Raw genomic sequence first — 18,252 nt, 5'->3', positions numbered from 1 at the left:
TTCCCTCATCCCCCAAAAACGATTGAATGTTTGAAGGAACTTAAAATATTCAACAAAGTTACCTGCATACAATATAATACAATTCACAAAGTATTTTCCAGTAAAACCAGACAAAAGTACAAATCTGAAAGATGTTCAAAGTTAGAAGACAATAAAAAGATGCTAATTAACAGTATTTCAACCAAGTGTGAAATGAAAAACATAATTTGAGATTTGAGGGCTGCAAATTGGTATTTTTGATCACACACTCTCGTGTCATCAAACAGTAGTTACTTTATCCAAGGTTAAAGTTAGCCATGGATCATGCATCTGGCGGCTTTCCAGAGCTACGTGACGCACCCTGACTACCACATCTGGTGAGCTGCCAGTCATAGCTGATGGTTTTATACAGTATTATATGCCATACAGAAAACCTAATTGCGCAGAAAAACCTTCAACGCATTTTTTCCTTGTTTTCTCATGTTTGCAATCCATTTACCATACTGTACCACTTTTGAAACAACACCAACATTATGGGTGTTAGTGAATTCTATAGCAAAACAACAAACTGGAGCCCTTCTGTGGGGGAAAAAAAAAATTGCAATACCTAGAATCTCCTTAAAAATGACTGGGGTGAAAATGAAATGCACTTCTAAGCGGAATAATGGCCCTGCAGGGTCCATCTGTTTATTAGGACTGAACATGAATTTCTAGAGAGCTCCTGGACCTCTCCAAAGGTCCATTGTGACCGAGCATTGATCCGCAAATCCTCCACCACTCACACCCACCTCACTTGACCAGTGAAGCTATCAAAGTGGCTGCGGCACTGAGGAGTCCAGCTCAGAGTGGTCACCCCTTCAAAAAGGTGGCCTTCTCTTATTACAGATGTTTCAGCTTTACTAAATTTGAATTTGCATCAGGAACAAAACTTAAGTCTCTTTTTGCATGGTTTTGCACTTAAAAAAGATGTGTAAACTCTTTTTTTTTTTCTCAAACACTGAAGTTAGACCACTGAGAGCTTCCTCTTCTAATATCTGGGTTATCTGACACATCCAAATTGAACTGTAATCTTTTTTTTTTTTTTTTTTTTTTTTCAGACAAAATGTACTTTTCACAAATCAACTGAATATCAGCACTGACTGACTGTCCCATGCCACAGCTGTCCTCTGGATCACACTACTACCTTGAAAAAACAGGCTGATGGCTCAATAGTTGGGGTAGCCAAGTTGAGCTACGTGAGCAGTTTTACTTGCAACCTGAAAGAGTGGACCAAAACAATTTCCCCAAAGGGCAGCTGGACTGAAGATGGCTCTAAGCCGCTCTACTGGTCTTGGCGGCTTGGGCTGAACCCACTATCTTGGTTCACAACACGTACGGCAAAATGAAACACAACATTCACTTACATCAATGGTGCCAGATGCAGTGCCTGGAAGCTATCGATTAACCATAAATGATCTTTAAGTACTGTACCACACTTCACTAGGATTTGTAAGTACTATAATAATACATTCTTCTATAAGTAAACAGAGGAGGAGGAAAAGTTGTCAGATAACTTGCGACACAGAAGGACAAAACTACACATCACATTACCATCTCGGAACATTAGCCCCGCCACCAACACACCACCACCAATGCACCATCACCAGTGCCCTCCTCCTCCTCCTCCTCCCCCCACCCTGCTCCCTTCTCAAAGAAGATTGAGATTATCTTTGCTAGATGTTACACTCAGCTACCAGGTACTGCAACTGGCAGCACATTTATCAGTACCAGTCATATGTTGACTTTTGTAATGACACAATTCAAGATCAAATGGTATTAAACTATTTCAATACTAGTAAAGCAGAAACAGAGGCAAAACAATGTGACACTCAATGCACAAGAAAAGAGAGGGAAGCACATTTACTGATGTATTGAGACTTGTCTCCAGTTCAGCTCTTTCAAGTATCAGCACAAAATCATCACACTGAAATGGAGAAAACTTTTGTGGATAAAAGTTCTGGTTTGCTAAAGTGAATATGCAATACTGTACTGTAATCATCTGGCATGTTTAGCTCTTGATCACAAAAACAATCATCACAAAAGTAAGAACAGTACTCAAATATAAACAAAAACCAGCAATACAAAATTTAAACCTCCCTGAAGAAAAAAACAAGTCAGACAATGGCAATACTACATACTACTAACTTGAAAAACAATACACCTACCATTACTAGGATACAATTTAGTGAAACCATCTTTTAAAATGATTAGTAGCAAAGAACAAATCAGAAACAATCCTTGACATCAGGCTAATGCCGAGTTATCTGAATGATCACGAGCGCCTAGGTAGTCTATGCAAAGTGAAGTCTCTACATTACAGCCAGTGTATACAATGGTTGCCATCTCCCTAGACAGACAAGTGTGCTCCCCATCTCTTTCACTTGTTTACACTACAGTACTTTATTCTAGGCTCAGTGAGGGTCCCTTGTTTATTTCTCTTCCCCAACTGACAGAGGGTGAAGCTCATCTACACCAAATATGAATGTCACAAAACAAAATACAGATTTACCCTTCTGGAGTGAGTTTGTAACACAACTTGAAAATATCACAACATGGTCAATATCACAAAGATAAAACATTTGTGCCTTTGGTTCCAAGAAATTACAGGAAAGCAAGAGAAGGACAAATCAGATATTGGGGAAATATTATGCAAGAGATAATCCTTTCCTTCGATACAAAATAAACATTTCATCTCCATGAAGAAAATCCTCCAAATAAATCTTAGAAGTATAAATAAATATAAATATTGAACCCTAAATATCTTATTAGTACAGCAGGGCTTCATGGAATTAGATACAAAAATATTGATTTCTATGAAACGTGATTTCCCATGAAGACGCATTTGATTCAAAAATAACATTTTAGCCGTCACTGCATCTTGACTTAAAAAAAAGAAAAAAAAAAGAAAAAAAAGAAAGTGAAACATAGGAAAACCTGCTCTTCAAACATAAAGCTATTTTACACACATACACCAATCAGTTTTGAACTACTAATCTGGTAATTAATAGTAATAAAGACATCAAGTTATACAGCAAACACACTTGTCCACAGCTCCCAAGTGTCCACTTGGGACCATCTACCTTACAACACCACCTGACCAGAATGAAGAGTCACTCTAGCAAATGCCATTCTAAACTTAATTTTCTTAAATTGTGCACAAGAGGTGAGGGAAAATTCTGGTCACAGTCCTACTTTAGCCACACATATCTGAGGGTAATTTTAACCCACTGAAATCCCCCACTGAGCAGTTTTATGACAGGATTACACCACTAAGAAACATTCGAGTATTATGCGCCCATAGAATGTAGGAAAGAAGAATGAAATGGTTTATTTAGGCTACAGAAAATTGCCTTCATGATATTGCGTCTTTCTCCATCTTAGCCCTTACCCAAAACCGGTAAACAATGTCCCTAAAAACTCAGGAGACTAACATATTAAATATGTACCTAGTACGTATACTGAAAACCTGTTACATTAAAATGTAAATATGACACCAAAGGGAATAAACAAAACTCACTTGAATCAATTATTTTCAAACAGAGCATCAATGTGAGGTTTATAAATATTTCAAAAATACGAAATATCTTGAAAAAAGTAATTATTAAATGTATGTGCATACATAAATACAATACCAAGTGAATGCAACTAACCTTGCAAGTGTATTCATGTAATCATATCTGTGTACCCTGTACACAATAAACAACAAATCATATTTTGGCTACCAAAATTATTGAGACCTATTCAAATCAATTTGTAAACCCAAATTTTCCAGATGACACCTATAATGATGTATCTCACATATACCTCCACTAAAAAAATTACCTTGTGGCTTTGCCTGATAAGTTTATGTTGTAAGTGCCTTATCAATTACATCTATTTCATAGGAAGGTTTTGAGAATGTTGATCCCTAATCAATGTCTCATATACAACTATACCCCAATAATCACAGAATAAAGGTTGCAGTATACTGTACCACTACTCTCAAATAGCAGATTCAACTTTTGTTTTTAACTTTATCAACAATAAAACACATCAATCCCAAAGGTTAAGGCAAAGCAAATATATTGATAGCTTTCAACACAACTGTACTGAAATACTCAACTGCTCTCACCTGATGCTAATCATATAGCCTTTACTGAACCTTAACCTTCCCCAATGCAAGAGAAGAGTCTACTTGAGACTCAGAGGTCTGGAAAAACTAACACCTATTAATAATAATAACCAATGCAAGAATGCAAAATGGATTTCCGAAAAAAAAAAAGAAAGAAAAAAAAAAAAAGATCACTAAACCCCTAATCTGAAACTATAGCTCAAGCACTAAGTATTTATGAGTTAGTATTAAAACAAACTTTTTTACTTCTAATACTTAAGTCACTCACATCTTTCAAAATTCTGCACAACTAACATTGGTGTCAACATCTCTCTCGTGATTCAATTTATGGATTTTTGCTTTCATTCTGAAAAGAAATCGTCTCTAATTTTTACAAAATAGTTTATCCTGCATTCCTTAAAACAATTTGTATGCTTTTTCCCTTTGTTGGAAACAGCAAAAGAATCTATACCACTGGGTAGTTACTGAACTTATGCATGAATAAGCTTTCATTAATCCTCACAAAGACAAGCCCAAGGGTTTTGGCTAGTGGATATTATATTTTGAAGAAACAAACATTTACTAAGATATTATTTGACTGATATCTCACTGCCTGTTATGTAACTCAAACTCAGAATAAAATTTGTTCACAGTAACTATCAATTTTACAAGATGACAGTTCCAATGGAATGGGAGTTCTTATGGGGTTTACAAGACATATTTGACGTGAATGAACAACTTCTATGAAAATGTCAGATAAACCTTATCAATGAAATTAATAGATAAGTATACTCTTCATAATATAAGTAATTAGAAAGTTACAAACAGCTGAATATGCAGATACAAGAACACCTCAGAACACTTCCCAAGAAGCACATCTTAACCTGTAATTTATATGAGCATACATAATGTGAAATAAAATTATATTAAGTACATGAAGATACCAAGACTATTTTATAAAATAAGATTTGAAATTTGCAGGCATCAGATGAAAACTAACAAAAAACCTAATGTAATGAAAACAACATTGTGGCACAATATCAATTCTAAAAGTCCAATGGTAAGTAGAGATCAAATTAACACTCGGGCCAATATATATATTTTTTTTTTTTGCATAAATATAATTATGCAAAATCCATGAAAATTTTTAATCTAAATGGGGAAAAAGTCAGATGGAGATGTACTTGAGGGATTAATCTCCTTTTTGAAAAATTTCACTTGCTTTTGTGATAGCAATCATTTCATTTAGAGAGGAACTAAAACAATTTGTACTATGGCACTTACTCTATTATAAATAAAGATTGACTATTTACAGTAAAAGCCACATGGCTTCTTTCCTATGAAACAAATTCCATGCAATGTGTGTCAGAGAGAGAGAGAGAGAGAGAGAGAGAGAGAGAGAGAGAGAGAGAGAGAGAGAGAGAGAGAGTTCCTGAAAATGCAACATATATATGTATAAAACATCAACTCTAACTCAAAAGTTAAATTATCTACATACGTAAATGTTCCCCACAGAGAAAGCCAAATGTAGACATCTGGGAAACCATTATTATGAATTAATTATTAGCTATAACTATCTACATGACAGGTAATGAATAATCTTCCAGTCTTTTGTAGATTTTGCACACAAAATTAACCAAAGTAAAGACTTTACATGGTTCAAAATCAAAATCTGTTTGTTTGAAAGATGAGCCTTTTTTTTATATAAACAATGCACAAGCAGATGCATGATTCTGCCTTTCAAATCTGAAAATAAAAATTAGTAGGCCTTTGCTGATATATATAACTAGTAACACTTCTTAATTGTTAAGAGAGAGAGAGAGAGAGAGAGAGAGAGAGAGAGAGAGAGAGAGAGAGAGAGAGAGAGAGAGAGAGAGAGAGAGAGAGAGTCTGGGAACTATTTTAAAGTGTACTTGAAAATCTCACAACTGATGCTCTGCTGTGAATTTTGTAACATAAGTAAATGAAGGTCAACCAATTGCCTTTATATACATACTGTACTATGATTATCAATATCTCACTTTACTGCCTCAACATAACATCTCTCTATATGCAAATAGGAGAAAACTACCTTACTGCAGCAGTAACAAATGTTTACCAGTTTGGATATAGCCTGCCTGTCCTAGATGCACCCTTTAACAAATAGGAAAATCCTTCCTCTCTTATCAATAAACTGTTGTTTAATAAGAAATCGCTCCAATAAGCGTATCAACTGATGTCCACTTCTTTGATAAGAATGAAAGCGAACAATTTTTCACTTAACATTATTACTATAGGCCATATCCAAAATAGTTTCACATTTCAGGTACAAAGGAAGGCTCTTTTTACCACAATATAATTATTCAAAATGCCTTGCTATTTTATCAAAAATTGTTTTGAAAAAGGTTTCATTCCTAAACAAATAAGATGAAATGAATACAAACCAAAGTAAATTTTCCAAGGAAAATCCCAGTCACAGAAGCTACTAAATTTGATTCAGCTTTGTGTTAACATCCAAAGTTTTTATGAAAAATGATGAACACAGAAAGTAGATAAAATTATCTTTACCCATACCTCGAGCTACAAAATGATAAAAATTTACCTCAGATGAGGTAAAAGACAGAGGACGAGAGCAAGATATTAAGAGTTCTGGTATCACATAATCACATGGAACAAAGGTACATTACACTGATAGCCCTAACATTAGTTAAACAACTCCAGTGTAACCTTGTGGATGAGTGTATATCAAATTGAAATATGATAACATAATAAAAAGATATTCAAAGCTGAAAAAAATCAAGTGAACTGAAGAAATGATCAGAGAAAAATAAATTACCACTAGCAAATACAGTTAGAATCAGAACAAAGGAAAACTATTTGTAACAGAACAAACCATAGAACAACCAGCAAGACCGAAAAATACATGATATCCACATATACAAAAACAAAAATGCATGCAGACATACACACTTGCATATTATATTAAAGCTGAATTAACAAATTCCAATTTGAACAAAACACTAGCATCTGCTACAGACAAGATCTGTACCCAAGAACTCTGCCTAGAAAGGCCACCACTATCTTCTATGGTACATAAACCCTATGAGTGGAGAGAGGTAGCAACATATCACTCCATACACATAATGTGCTTCTGAATATATAGTACTAATATTAACAATAAAAAAAAATATGTATACCAAAAATAAAATTTCTCGTGATCAATTTCAAGATAATCACATTGAGAAATGTGACATAAGCAAAGTCAACCTTGTTCAGGGCTATGGGTATGACAGTTATCAAAGAATTCCATATTCAAGAGATGAAACAAGTTACAACCTGGAGCCAATTGCTACAGCAAATATGCTTGAAAATCTAGATGTTTAACACAAAAATTTAGACACCAAAACAGAACTACATATTGCCATTTTATCTTGCCTTTGAATCTTCTTTTATATCTAATTCTTATTTTATGTGCTCTTGTTTTTTTGTTTTGTCCTTTTTTCTTAACATAAATTTAACACTAGATACCAACGAAGACATAATAGCAAGGAAAGTTTTTTTTATAGAGTATCAACAACTCTGAAATCACAGTGCTGTACTAGGAAACCAATTTCTAAAAATAAACTAAAAGTATGGTAAAAAGAGCCAACTTTCACAATCTATATAGATTGAAACATGAAGCGCTTATGCAACAATGCCAATTCTAAATATGATTGCTTATATTTATGCAGTATTAAACAATCAATTGTTGAAATGTTATTTCTGACACTTAACAGTTCAAACAGAAAATTACAAGAAAAGGGGTGAAAGATTTGTAAGAAAATACTTATGACTGATCACTGACCACCTTATTTTTTAAAGACGTAGGTTGATTTCGTCCTATTCCACCGTATTAAATAAAATATTTGGGGTATGGGTTGCTTAAAAAAATTTACTGTTTCACTGGGCGACACAGGCTAGACAAAGCAAATATGAATGCAGAGGACAAAAACATGATAACCTAAACTTGAAAAAATTTATTCTATTTGCTCTAACAATTAGAATACCATCTTTGCAAATAAAATACCATAGTTTTGCCTCATGCACTTACCCCAACTCTACAAGATTTATTCCCACTTTTACTTATGCTTCAGAAGTAACAGTTCCTTTTGGGGTGTAGACACGGGCATTGGGGTCCAGTGTTGAATGCTGTGGGTTCTTAGGGGCTGGTGGAGAGATGGGCGCAGGTGGAGAAGTTGTGTGGGGACGGGAGTGGCTGGAGGGAGAGAAGCCCAGTCCACAGAGATCCAGTGATGTTTCCATCAGGCCATCAACCATAACCAATGATGCTGCGGGATCCATGGGCGATGATGTAACCTACAATTATGCAGACATGCCATTAACATTTCTTATAAGGGCAGTAAGTTTATAAATTACTGAGTGTTTGCTGATAGATAAAGATATAGTAAATATTTTTAGTTATTTTATCTACTCAATTAATTCAAAAGTTTTTGAAGATTCATCATACATTATATGGTTACTATGAGGGAGAGTATGTAACCAGAGACACCACCTGTGGTAGCAGTTTGGAAGTATAGTGGACAGGAGTGGTGTCCAATGATGTGTTTGGAAAGCTTGTGGGTGGACAGACAGCCAACACTTCAGCAATCTTGGCCTTCAAATCCTCAATTTCCTTATCCTTTGTGGATATAAGACCTGTAAAGATCAAAATTAAATGTTTAAGAACAGAAAGTTTCAATGATTTATGTAATTCTAGCTCACAGAGAAAAAATTATGTACAGCCTTATGATCAACTTGAAGCATTGAATTTTATTATTCTAGCTACTGTTACTTGGTGACAAATGAATATCAACTTCTAAGTCCTCCATACCTTGAGAAATTTCAAGCTGACGTTTTGCTTCTCCAAGGGCAGAAAACAAATCTAATTTGACCCTGGTCTCTGCTGACAATGAAGTCTCTAAATGTGCATTTTTGTCTTGCATTGCTGCCAGAGCAGACATTAAAACTTCTGTATCATTCTGAGTATCTTTGTACTGCCGTAGAGTTAAGTTTTCACGTTCCACTGTACGCACTCTGTCCTCAGCTAATCTGTGATCTCGCCTTACTCGCTTTACCTCAGCTTCCAGTTCACTTCGACGGCTGCGACAAGACTCGTTACACTCGCTTTTTGCATTTGCCAGAGCATGTGCTCTGGCTTGTGCTTGTTCTTCAGCTTTTTTCTGGCGTCTCTCAAGTTGCGCCACTTGATTTTCGGCATTTGTGCGTGCACGCCGCTCTTCTTGTAATCGCCTCTCTAGCCCGCTAATGGTTGACCTATCACTTTGGCGAGCTGTCACAAGACCATGAAGTTTATTTTGTAAATTATCATTGTCTTGTTGAAGCTGGTTCATCTCCTGACGAGTTATTTTGTCACTTGATATAAGTGTATTTATTTGGTTGCGAAGCTCCTGCTCTGTTTGTCTTGAAGCTTGCAAATCTGCTTTCAATCTCTTTATGTCAGCCTCCAACCTGAAAATGTAATTTGTAAAAAATGTAAATTTTTCATGCAACCCAAAAATTTATTTGTAGTTCTAATTTGATAGTCAGCATCAACTTATACACATCATCTCCTATTCAAAGTACGGTAATTACAAATATCCAACTGCAGCTCCCATTCAAAGTAGTAATTACATATATGGCTCAAAGACAAAGTAATTATAAATATGGCTCAAAGATTACAGCCCTGACATGCTCATACTTGTTGCTGAACAGCAGCTAGCCATTTTACTCAATCTGTTGTCTTACTGAATGCCTCCAAAAAATTAATAGGTTGGGTAATCTCAAATGTATATTTAAAAAAAAAAAAAGTTTTTTTTATATAAAACTAATTTAAAAAGAATTTTAATCACCACAAACACATTAGTGTAAAACACTATTCAAGTGTAAAGAAGTAAATTACTAAAAAACAGATCCATCTGAAAGTCTCTTTGAAAGAGAGAAACATCTGAACCAATGACTCAAACAAATTTGCCAAGCAACTGAACTAATGGCTCTAGAGATAGACTCATTAAGTAAATGAATCAATGGGTTTAAAAGTAAAAGGGCAGACATATTTAACATGTCTGAAGCCAGATGATTATAGTGTATGAGAATTGTAATTTGTATGAATTACATGTTAAGCCCTAAAATTGCATTAAATGTCATAGGATTACTCCTGGGCTGGTGGATGTAAGATGCATGAGGTCAAGGCCTATGCACTGAAGTTGACAAGGATTATCAGTGCCATGATAATCCTATGAGTGCACAACATAACCAAGGACAGTATTTACTAATTATTTAAAACAGCAGCAACTAACTCTCATAAAAGTCTGATCACTTGTTCATCACATTCCCATAGTAAACTACAGTGCTCGCCTCCCCCTCCCCCTCCCCCTCCCCTTCCCCCTCCCCCTCCCCTCCCCCTCCCCCTCCCCCTCCCCCTCCCCCTCTCATTGAGACCCCTATAAAAATGGTTAAAACTGCCTATTTTGTTGGTTAAAACACAAGAAAATCACACTAAAAATTTTCATACCTGGCTTTTTAAAGTTTTATTACAAAAAGTGCATTTTATGATGAAATTAATAGAAAAAACAGGAATTTGCAGATATTTCTCATAAAAATACTGCGAATATGCAAATTTTCTGCGAATAATGGGGGTACATGTTCCAGAGAGAAATCTGTGAATATGCGAGTCCACAAATCCGGAGTGCATGAGTAAGGGGGGTTCACTGTATTGTGTAAATTGTTTGGCACCTCCAAATCACAATTAAGATTTTGTTTACATCAAGAGCCTTAATTTTGTATGCAAGCATATTAACATGTGCAGTTTTACAATTCTTTACATTATCACATGCTCCTAAGATAACTTGTCTATGCTCAAGGAAAACTGTGGTCTTGTTACCTGCTTGATATATCTTGCAGAAAGGAAGATGCCCCACAAATTTGACTAGCAAAATTTTGAAAAATATAAAATAAAAAAATTAGGTAGCAACATTCAAAAGTTAATAGCTTTCTTTTCTTTGGTGTGCTACTTGCACTCAACTGTCTTAATGCATTATAGTAGTACAGTGGTACCCGCCGTATTCGCAAGGTATGCGTACCAGAACCCATCACCCCTGAATAGCTAGAACCCACAAATATTTGGAACCACTATAAAACGCTTAACATGGCCCAACTGGTTAAAAGTCAAAGAAAAACCGACTAAAAATGTTTATACCTCTTTTATTGATAGTTTTTCCACAAAATGTGCATTTCATGATGAAATTAATAAAAAAAACAGGAATTCATTGACATTTCTGAGAAAATTACCGCAAATATGCAAATAATGGGTGGATATGTTCCAGAAAGAAATCTGCGAATGCACGAGTCCACAAATCCAGAGAAAGTGATACAGGGGCCACTGTACTGCAACCTCAGCTCATGTAGCTAACTGATTATTGTAGTTTTCAGTTCACAGCAATACCTCAATCTTACACACTCTGAGTTGCGTGAATTCACAGACATTCAGATTTTTAATTGGAACCTCACTACAAGCAGTCCCTGGTTATCAGCGGGGGTTCCGATAAGCGAAAACCGGCATTAACCAAAACTTGGCAATTTATGGTGCCATAAGCACCATTATGATCTGAGCACTTTTCCGCAAAACTCGTTAAACTGTATGGCCAGAAATCTTGAACATAGTACGTATATGTATGTAACCGGAATCCAACCCAAAAACTACAAGTAAACCTATGTAGTACAGGGAGTCCCCCGGTTATAGGGGGGTGCTGATAAGTGAAAACCACCATTAACCGGAACTCGGTGATTGAAGGCGCTTATGGCGCCAGGGTTCGGTTAATGGCACCTCTGATAGCTATGTTATGGCGCCATAAATCGGCTTAATGCCATAAAACCGGATCCCCATTAACCCTTAAACGCCGACTGGACGTATTTTACGTCAACATTTTTTGTCTCTCGGGTGCCGACTGGACGTATTTTACGTCGACATACAAGTTTTTTTAAAAATTCGCGGAAAAATACTTTTGGAGGCCTACCAGCCGAAACTCTTGAATCACGCGGCCTTAGGGGGATGCTGGGAGTTCACGGATCAAGGTGTTGTTTTGTTTACAATCGATACGCAGGCGCGCAAGCGCGAATTTCTTTCTTGCCGCACTAAAAAGTATCTGTGACACATCTCAGAAATTATTTCGTCACTTTGACATAATTTTTTTACCATTTTAAGTTAGCCGTTACATAGAGTATTATATATGAAAATGTGCGCATTTTTATGTAGAATACAACAAAAAAATACTCATGATTGTAGCTTTTATCAGTTTTAAGATATTTTCATATAAATAACGATGTGCCAAAATTTCAACCTTCGGTCAACTTTGACTCTACCGAATGGTCGAAAAACGCAATTGTAAGCTAAAACTCTTATATTTAAGTAATATTCAATCATTTAACTTAATTTTGCAACTAATTGGAAGTCTCTAGCACAATATTTCGATTTATGGTGAATTTATGAAAAAACTTTTTCCTTACGTCCGCGCGGTAACTCTTCCGAAAATAATCATACATGCGATTGTGGTAATGTTTGCGCCATTTTAAATTAGCCGTTACATAAAGTTTTATATATGAAAATGTGCGCAATTTCATGCACAATACACAACCTAAAAACAACCCATGGTTGTAGCTTTTATCAATTTTGAAATATTTTCATATAAAAAATGATAAGTGACAAATTTTCAACCTTCGGTCAATTTTGACTCTGCCGAAATGGTCGAAAAACGCAATTGTAAGCTAAAACGCTTATATTCTAGTAATATTCAAGCATTTACCTTCATTTTGCAACAAATTGGAAGTCTCTAGCACAATATTTCGATTTATGGTGAATTTATGAAAAAAATAACATTTTCTTTACGTCCGCGCGGTAACTCTTCCGAAAAAATCAAACGTGCGATTGTGGTAATGTTTGCACCATTTTAAATTAGCCGTTACATAACGTTTTTATATATGAAAATGTGCGCAATTTCATGTATAATACAACAATAATAGTTGAAGGTTGTAGCTATTCTCATTTTCGAAATATTTGCATATAAATCACGATAAATAAAAAAAAAACCATGTTCGGTCAAATTTGACTCTACCGAAATGGTCGAAAAACGCAATTGTAAGATAAAAACTCTTACAGTCTAGTAATATTTCAGTCATTTATCTTCATCGTGAAACAAATTCGAAGTCTCTAGCACAATATTTAAATTTATGGTGAATTTTAAAAAAAAAACTTTCCTTCCCTCCGCGCGCGGATTCTCCGCCACAAATCTCCGAATGCGTAAGTCCCATTCTCGGAATATTTGCTCCGTTTCATATTAGGCATTTCATAGAGTTTTATATATGAAAATGTGCGCAATTTCATGTAGAATAAAACGAAAAATATTTGAAAGTTGTAGCTTTTCTTATTTCCGAAATAATTGCATATAAAAAAAATATATATTATCAAAAAATTCGACATTCGGTCAACTTTAGCTCGTCAGATATGGTCGAAAACTGCATTTGTAAGCTAATATTCTTACAGTATAGTAATATTCAATCATTTGTCTTCATTCTGAAACATATTGGAAGTCTCTAGGACAATATTTAGATTTATGGTGAATTTTTGAAAAAAATATGTTTACGTAAGCGCGTTACGAATTCATGCATTATTTTGTGATAATATTTCTTTTCCTGTGGTTGCTTTTATACGTTTTAACAATTTTGTTTATATACCGACCCAAAATGATTGAAATTTTAGTGTACATTACAACGAAAAAAAAAGTAACTTGTTACCTTCAAAACCCGTTTTTGCGCACATCGCGATTTGAATACAATTATATATGAAATTTCGTTTTTGCGCTATCATATATCGCATTATTTTATATATGATAATGATAATTTTTTTCATTTCTGATAGTTGCATACTAAACTTCAAGCAATGAGAAAAAAAGGAGCCAAAAATGAACTCTTAATCTTGAAAACTAAGCGTGCTGTGATTTTTTGAAAAAAATATTTTTTCCGCTTACGCGCTCACTCTCAAACCCCTCCGGCACACGGGAGTCATTTTTTTATTTACCGCTCCGGCGTTTAAGGGTTAACCGGGGGACTGCTGTATATGTATGTTACCCATCCATAATGGTTTAAGAAATGTACTACAGTAATACCTCAATCTTATGTGATTCAAGTTGTGCGAATTCACAATAGTGCTAATTTTCATTGGACCCCAACTAATTACATGTACCATATGCAAGTATTTCACAGACACACGCATGCAACATTTTTTAATCCTGGAGAAACCCTGTTAGTGTTTAATTTTTAGTACTTTAGTTTTTAAGTTTTAGCTTTTATATATAAATTAATATTAAATAATAAAATTAATAATTCTCTCTCTTTTACTGAGATGAGAGAATATGTTTCTAAATATCTTTAAATATCAATAAAAATAATAATAATAATAATAATAATAATGATAATAAAACTGTAATTACAAAATTTCTATGATATTTTAAAGAAATAGTACCCTTTCCACTTAGCTTTTAAGTAACAACAATTCTTCTCTATCTCTTGATCTCTCTTACTGAGAGGAGAGAATTTTTATGTTACAAGTATTTGTTTAATAATACTTTCAAATAACAACAACAACAATAATAATAATAATAATAATAATAACAATATAAATGTAATTCCAAAATGATGTATATAAAAAATTCTGTCCCTTCATCTTTTCTTTTTTACACCAAAAGAAGCTCCGAGTCCAGAGCTGTTAAATATGTCAAGCAATGTGACAGGACAGGGGAGTGTTGCTGATTAGCCGGTCAATGATTTTTACTTAATTCTCTCTCTGTGTCACAGTATGGATATAATCTACTGTATATACTCTTGTAACATGCGATCTCGCATATCATGTGACCCCCAAATTTTCACGCTTTAAATATGATTTTATCATGTATCTCACGTATCATGAGAGTTAATTTACGAGACCAAATAACAATAGGCTAACCTCTTTTCCTCCATCTCTTTATCTATCCCATCTTCTAGTTAAGTTTTAAAAAAGTAAAAGAGAATGCCAAAAGTATCGTTAGTAATGTTATACATGTTTTGAAAATGCATACAGCCAGAGACAGCTGATTTGCAATGACCAACCGAATCCGATACAACTGCCTTTTACATGCATTTTATCATACGATAGTAAAAAATTACCGATGCTGAAAATGACATTAAGGAGAATAGGACTGATATATTTTTACATAACTAGTATATCGTTACTTGCTATGGAGAAAAGATTGGCAAAGGCATATAGTACTGCTAAATTTAATCTGTAAGTTTTAGCTGAAGCTTTAGTTTTAGCTGAAGCAGAGGAAAGAATGTTGATCTGCTAACGACTTATCGTGCATCGGCAATGCGGATGTAACTCTTGCAAACTTAGCTATAGCACAATCAAACTTGACCGTAAACGTAAACGTGTTTTAATCAAAACTGCTGGGCAGGAAAGAACACATTTTACTTTTTTTCTCTCCAATAAAAGACAAATATGTAAAGCTCGTAGTATTCTGATGAGATCAAGTGAAAATATCAAATGGAATCTGTTGATTTTTATTTACACAATAAACATGCCCTCAGCAGCATCTACTAATGAAAAAAAATAACTAAATTTCGTTCATAAACGATACGTATTTAAGTGATTTTGACTTGAAAACACTTTGTATAACGTAAAATAACCTTATCCCATATGAATAGTAACTTGAATTTCATTTCCTCTAACTAGAAGCAAGAAAGTCTCTCTGATCTGAGTTCAATATAGCAAAACAAACTTACCTCGCAATTGTCCTCAGCTGATTTCCAAACCAAAACATTGATTGCTATATTTGTATTTTATAATACAAACAAATAGTAATATTAAAATACATATATTATTGGATGCAGTGAAGTAAAGCATAACTTTTTAAAAGATCCATGGAAAAGATGCATATCAGTTATGTTTGTATTTTATCATACAATACTAATACGTGATTATTACATACTCGAATTTTATACCTCATATATAATGCGACCCCCTTAAAATTAGCTCCAAAATTAGGTCTTCAAAAGTCGCATGATACACAAGTACTATACGGTAATTACAGTAACTTTAATTTCATTTAAAAGCTAGCTTAATACTTATATAAAGACAATCTCTCCCTTTATCTCTCTCAGTTAGTGGTAGATAATTTTTAATTGATCTATTTTTACCTTTACCTTCTTGAACTGTAAATGAGCCGTTCTAAAACATTGGCACATAACTAAGAGTTGTATTAGTCCAAATAAAAAGCGCTGCTTGTTCATGAAAAGGAATTTCAGAAAAAAAAGAGACAGAATAAGGAATTTCTTAAAAGTGTCGTTAAGCCTTCTGAAAATAGATCTGGCAGTCAGAAGGGGGAGAGAAGAGAGAAATACATTATTGGTGTGTAGTCTTCACACACCTATATTTTTACCATTTATTCCTATTTTTAAGGGTAATGTATTAAACTAACTTTTAAATGAAATTACTGTAACTTTCATTTTATTTAAAAGTTAGCTTACTACTTAGGGAGCATGATTAGCGTTATGTTTAGCATTCAAACTTTAGAAGCAAGCATTACATATTAGCATTTTTTGAGACTGAGCCAAACTGAAGTGAAGGGGTCTGTACCTAACCTTATGTAAACAATATTATTATTCTTATTTTCTATTGTAGCCATTGACTTTCCATGTCATCTCGCAATATAACTGAAACCTTGCGTATGTAACTTAATGTGTTTACAGCGTGCCTACATGTGGCGTTTCATCCTACATAGAAAGTGCACAGGAGAATATTTCATCACTGTTAATGTTACAACATTTCATTTAACTAATTAATTTTCTAATTCATCTCTATGTTTTATAACTTGCCCTATGCTTACATCTACATTTCATATGCTTCAATGGTAAGTCGGTGGTAACTGCACTGAAAATAAAATCTGTTTAACCTTATTTCAGTTGACCCTGATGAATATCAAATGAATGCAGTTCTATACCGCATTGGGAAGTACTTTACTATCATAAAAAGTACAGTTGACCCCTGCTATTCACGGACTCGCCTATTTGCAGATTTTTCTATGGAAAAATATACAGTGGAACATCCCTTAATTGCGGATCAGGAGTCGCGGTATCAGTTAGCCATGGATTTTTCCTTGGACCGCTTCTCAGTCTATATAACGGGTATGAATCGCAGCATCACTGATTTGTCTATGTTGCGTAATGATGTTTATCGGTAGGCTAAGCCTCGGCTGCGGGGCAATAACCATCGACAAGCAAGAAAAGACTCACATTATAAAAACTGACGATAAAGGTAATAAAAAACTATTTTCACCTTATTATTGGCATTCTTCATAATAAATAGCTTATTCAAAGAATAATTCCATATCAATGAAATTAACCTTCAAGTCTAAGTGGCAGGCAAACAAAATGTAAACATCTAGTTATACCGTTGCGTTCACAGCGAAAATTTATTGTTTGGTAACCTTTGAGAATTTTAGTAGTAGTGTAATTTCAGTAGTTATAACATGGAGGAGGATAACTTTTAATTTGAAACTTATTATCATTTTGGTAGAACATAAATAACTTCTCTGAACAATGCAGATACAAATGATAATTGTTGTAGATTAGCATAGTATTGTTCTTTGTAATTGGCGACACAGCAAAAACGTAATAAAGCCATTTTTACCTTATAAACTATTGGCATATCTTCATAACAAAAAGCTTATCTTATATATTATTGGCATATCTTCATAATAAAATGCCTATTTAATGAGTAATTCCTTTGGGGAGTGCATTTTTCAAAAGAAAACAAATGACAAATTTTCTAAGACAATTTGTATTTTTCATAGCTACAAACCTGAGGTCTAAATAATAGGATAATTTCTAGCACCTAGCTGGATCCTGTAAAAAAACACATGAAAGCAAGGAATCTTGTGATATCTGGCAACGCATGCGTAGATCAGGTGAAGAGTGGTCAAGGAGGACCACTCACCTACGCTGCCACGTCAGTCTTTCCCAACTCAGGATGTCTTTCCACACAGAGGGGCGGCTAGATGCGGGCAGTATAATGTTAAGACCTCAGGTTTGTAACTATGAAA

General features: G+C 34.5%; 1 protein-coding gene across 3 annotated transcripts in view; it reads right to left on the bottom strand.

Annotated features, from left to right (window-relative positions):
• Positions 1-629: 629 nt before the first annotated feature.
• Positions 630-18,252, bottom strand: part of LOC135227005 (macoilin-2-like) — a 151,760-nt gene continuing 134,137 nt past the window's right edge. For 2 of the 3 annotated variants that reach the window (XM_064266755.1, XM_064266752.1), the window contains 3 exons: positions 8,958-9,595; positions 8,640-8,782; positions 630-8,443 (listed from right to left, as the gene is read on the bottom strand). In XM_064266755.1, the coding sequence (XP_064122825.1) occupies positions 8,210-8,443; positions 8,640-8,782; positions 8,958-9,595 (1,015 nt within the window). In that variant the 3' untranslated portion in view covers positions 630-8,209. Of the gene's footprint in view, positions 8,444-8,594; positions 8,783-8,957; positions 9,596-18,252 lie in introns of all 3 variants that reach the window. The other variant, XM_064266753.1, reaches the window with a different exon arrangement.

Source organism: Macrobrachium nipponense, chromosome 15 (genome assembly GCF_015104395.2).
Source record: "Macrobrachium nipponense isolate FS-2020 chromosome 15, ASM1510439v2, whole genome shotgun sequence".
Lineage (NCBI taxonomy): Eukaryota > Metazoa > Arthropoda > Malacostraca > Decapoda > Palaemonidae > Macrobrachium > Macrobrachium nipponense.
Note: the sequence above shows the minus strand (reverse complement) of the source record. Positions and strands in the feature narration are given on the sequence as shown.